Here is a 4,464-nt window from a genome sequence, read left to right as displayed (position 1 = left end):
GATGACTTGTCGACTAGTCTTCACGAAGGTACTCGGGCGTCGAGTGTCGACTTGGCGCCGTCGCCGTGATAACCTTGCGTGAACTCTACATTGTGCCCAATATGGCAAAGAAAACATTCTCACTTCGTTGGACGTAAACGAGTAAAACTGTTCGGGAACTACTCGAGCTCAGCTCGTAAAAAATTCGAATTCGGCTAAAAAATAATCGAACCGAGCTCAAACTTCAAATTATTCGGCTCGTAAGATTCACGAGCCTTTTCGAGCCTCTATTATTTTTAATTTTTATTATAAATATATTTTTACATAAATATTTAATATTTATATATTTTATTTATTTATTATCGAGCCGAATTCGAGTCAAACCGATCATATTTCGAATTTTTGTTATTATTTAGTGAATTAATTCGAGCTTTCGAGCCTACCAAACCTTTTAAGAGCCGAGTTTCGAACTTGAAATTAAAGGCTCGGTCGAGCTCGAGCCCGAACTATTTTAGTCGAGCTCGAGCCGAGCCTGACAGTATTCGACTCGGCTCGGCTCGATTACACCCATATTTCCATCAAATTTATTGTACACAAACTGGAGACAGTTTCATTCTTTCATAAAATGCACAACACCCTCAAGCCAAACTAGGTACTCACTACTACGAGCTATCAAGATTACCGCCTAATATCGACCAATTAGTACAAAATCGTCATCTTCAAGAACCTGAACATCTTCTTCTCCTACAAAGTTCTCTCTCCCCAGGTCTTCAACTATATTAACAAACTCTACTCTCTTGGCCAAAGGCAGAGGTACATATGGCAACCGGAAAACAGGCCTGACAACCCCGAGTTGAGAAAGTGCTGTATTTAACCCAATTGGATTTGGCTCTTCAAAAAGCCACTTCATCAAAGGCAACAACTTTGCATTTAAGGTTATGTTCTTCCCCCTGAACATGATTTCCCGCATTAGTTGTGGGACCAAGTTGCTGGTTACAGATATAACTCCGGTTGCACCATAATCCCACCTCGAATCATGGCACTGATCATCATTTCCGCTCCAGACAACAATTCCATTTTTGGTATACTGATCTACTCTACCATGTCCTACACATTCCTTGACACCTGCCAGGTTTGGGCTTCGAGCCAAATTGTGGATCACACGAGGGGGGATATCTTGTCCAGTTCTTCCTGGAACATTGTAGACAATGGTTGGACCCATGGAGAGCACACTGTTGAAATGAGAAACCATGCCCTCAAGAGAGGTCTTGCCATAGTAGGGATTAATGTGCAAAGCTGCATGCATTCCAACTGCAAAACCCTGTTCTGTAGCATGAATGGCTTCCCTTGTTGAGTTACTTCCAGTATTTCCAATAACCTTGATAGATCCACCGAAACAGTTGACTGTGTGACCAATAAGCATAATATGTTCATCCCAGCTCATCAATTGGCCTTCACCAGTAGTTCCACCAACTATGACACCCTCTACCCCATGTTCAATCTGCATGTTTACTAGAGCATCATATGCTTCAAGATCAAATCTACCATCGGGCAGATATGGAGTTTTGATGGCAGTTATCAATCTGAGAGCCTTTATGTCGTCGGTGAAAGTTCTGCATACATTAGAAATAATACAGTAAGCACAGGTTAATTACCATGGATAAATTATGATTTAGTTAATGTGCATTGATGCATGATGCCAACAGTAATCTAAGCAAAGTTTTTGGATGCAAACTCATATACAGCACATCATCTTCATTGTTGCATCATACTTGCAGAACATTATCCAGATCTTTTTGCTGCTTTTAACATCTCTATTAACACAATTCAAGATCTATTTCCAATAGCAAGTAAAATGCATCAGCCATCTCTATACTTCTAATGTGGCCAAGAATGCAATAGTTCGGCACATTTTTACGTTTAATTAGCTGCTTACAGATACAGAACCATGTTATCCTACATAAAGAAATTATGGAATCGTATAATTTCAATGTCAACCAGTGGAAATAGTGTTTCACTGGTCCCACCTAAAAGCCCTAAAAAATCGAAAAATTTAAGTATGTGACATTTTAAAGTGTCTACACGGAGGAAGATTGCAAGTACTTAAATGCTTGTTGACTCCCAAAACATGTCATAAATTATGTAATTTTTTATTAGCTGATTGACTGATTCTATAAGTACTCAAAAGGTTTCATTATCGAACATATTTGATTATCAAATAAAGCTAAATAGAAAGAAATGAAATGTGTGTGCGAGAGACATTCCGAGATAGTTACCTGTTTCTAACTTCCGTACTGCGCATTGGCAGATGAAAATTAGGAGTTATTGCTGCTTTTGGAGACCTCCACATTGCATTCCTCCTAATCAGCAGCGAATGAAAATTAGCAATGGTGAGGATAGTTTAGATGGCATATCCACACAGCATCATATATAAAAAGACTTAAAAGATAGCAGTTCAAGGGGCTTATGTGTTTAGCCAAGTCCACATAAGTTAATTGAAGCACACATTCTGATCTAAGAAAGAACAGAACTCACGTATTTGTATATATAAGTGCTAGTAGCAAGTAGTAACTCAATACACACTATTAGAGTACCCTCTGAATTCTTTGTAAATTATTAATATCCATCCATACATTTATAATTTCTAAAAACCATTAACAGTCAGTCAGTCACTAATCTTTTTTATTCTTTTACACATGAATCCATCTCACTTCCAAACTAAAAAATCAAACTGCAATTCATGCCTTTCTTACAGGTTTACTTATAAATTGCACGTGATGCTAGTAATCCTCCACAAATCCTACCTACTAACCCTCTAATCCCACTTGGTACATTCGAGTCAAAAATAAAGTCCACATAACTGTATAGACGTTGGATCTGAATTTAGTTAATTAATTATAAGCAACTAAAATCAACATCCGCTAATATTTCTACCAAAATACCAACATAAACACCGATTAAACATTCTCTTATGCTGGACGTACCAAACTACATTACAAAAACCCAGTCACCCAGTTGTTTCAATTCTATGTTAACAATTGACGCCTTAAATATTAACAACTATACATGAACTATAAATTTAGTCACGTATCAAAACTTCCTCCGAAGATCCTCCTAACGTGTAAAAACCATGCTTTAAGCAATACACAACTACAGCCCTCCAATTAGTTCTGCCTACGTTAAACCACAACATCTATCCCAGTTAACTATCTTGAATTCATTATTTAATCCTTCTTGATTCACTTCTATGATTACATAAACACTATACAAAATTCATTGGATTATTCAAAATGGCTAATATATAGAATTCAAAAAATACGTTCAAGAACCAGTTTTTTCATAAATTAAGTCATAAACAACTTCATCTCACAAATTTTACGGATCAAAACAAATTCGTTATTTGTCTGTTGATCAGACTATATAATCACATACAACACGAGCTAATTTAACACGAAAACATAAATCGTAAACTACACAGAGCTATATATTAATTAATTTTTGCTGATTAATAAATTCACATGTATGATCAAATTCTACTTAAAACTATTTGAAATTACAAATTCAACAAAATTTACTGCATATATGATAAAGCCTATACATACATATATGTGTGTATGTATTGAATTGTGTATTGAATAAGGGATGAAAACCTGGTGTGATAAGATGGAGTAGAATTGAGTGGTGGGAGCTGAAAAGTGGGTCCCTTTAGCGCCGACATTTGCTGATAAACCATGTTTTCCGACAAGAGTACGATGATTAGTAAGTTGAAGTGGCGGGAACTGTGTGGTTTGGTCGGAGGCGAGATATTGGGGGTTTAATTAGGGTTTTGATGGGTGGGCGGAAACGTGGTGGTCCTAAATTTCACTTTGGGGTTAAAAATGGTCTAAAATATCAATTCGGAAAATAATGGCCCTAAATATCAATTCAAATAACAGTTATGCAAAAGACTTAAAACGGTACTTCGTGTAGCATTTTGGCACCTTAACATTTTGGTTCATTTAACACTCATAAATGACATTTTGGTCCATTTCTAAAAAATATGCTACTGTTATGCAATTGGTTGACAAATGTATTTTTAACATGAGCACTGATTTATCCAATAGTTTTTTGAAGAATTATATGGGCGATTTTATAAACCGTTTTTTTTTCATGAACACATGATAAATGCGGAGGGATATGTACAACGATGATTTAAAGCGTAAAATGTAAAAAGTTGCACGAGATTGTGAAAAAGGCTGAATTTTCCAGTCAGACATAGTGTTCGATTAAATTTAACAGAAAAAATCTTAATTGATATGTTTTTATAACTTTGATTAATTTAATAAATATATTGTACTTGAAATCAAGTGTTCCACACGCATTGTAATTAGAGCCGGCAATTTCGTACACACAAATTTAATACATATTTTTATTAAAATCTCATTCTCATTTTCCGTTAATGGGTAATCAAAGTAAGTGATCAAAGTAACCCCGTGTGTTCTCATT

At 35.9% G+C, this 4,464-nt stretch overlaps 1 protein-coding gene across 1 annotated transcript; it reads right to left on the bottom strand.

Moving 5' to 3' along the window:
• Positions 1-369: 369 nt before the first annotated feature.
• On the bottom strand, positions 370-3,840 carry LOC141668023 (4-hydroxy-tetrahydrodipicolinate synthase, chloroplastic-like). Its single transcript, XM_074474695.1, has 3 exons — positions 3,630-3,840; positions 2,256-2,339; positions 370-1,592 (listed from the first exon to the last, which is right to left on the bottom strand). The coding sequence occupies exons 1-3, from the start codon at positions 3,710-3,712 to the stop codon at positions 665-667; spliced, it is 1,095 nt and encodes a 364-aa protein (XP_074330796.1). The 5' UTR covers positions 3,713-3,840; the 3' UTR covers positions 370-664.
• Positions 3,841-4,464: the final 624 nt, after the last annotated feature.

Source organism: Apium graveolens, chromosome 6 (genome assembly GCF_009905375.1).
Source record: "Apium graveolens cultivar Ventura chromosome 6, ASM990537v1, whole genome shotgun sequence".
In the NCBI taxonomy this organism is placed as follows: domain Eukaryota; kingdom Viridiplantae; phylum Streptophyta; class Magnoliopsida; order Apiales; family Apiaceae; genus Apium; species Apium graveolens.
This window is presented reverse-complemented; position numbering and strand designations above follow the sequence as displayed.

Excerpts from the sequence above, each read along its gene's own strand:
- LOC141668023 (XM_074474695.1), bottom strand. The coding sequence starts at position 3,712 with ATGGTTTATCAGCAAATGTCGGCGCTAAAGGGACCCACTTTTCAGCTC. Across the intron at positions 2,340-3,629 it reads ACTCCATCTTATCACACCAG|GAGGAATGCAATGTGGAGGT; the intron begins GTTTTCATCCCT and ends GCTGCTGATTAG. Across the intron at positions 1,593-2,255 it reads AGTACGGAAGTTAGAAACAG|AACTTTCACCGACGACATAA; the intron begins GTAACTATCTCG and ends TAATGTATGCAG.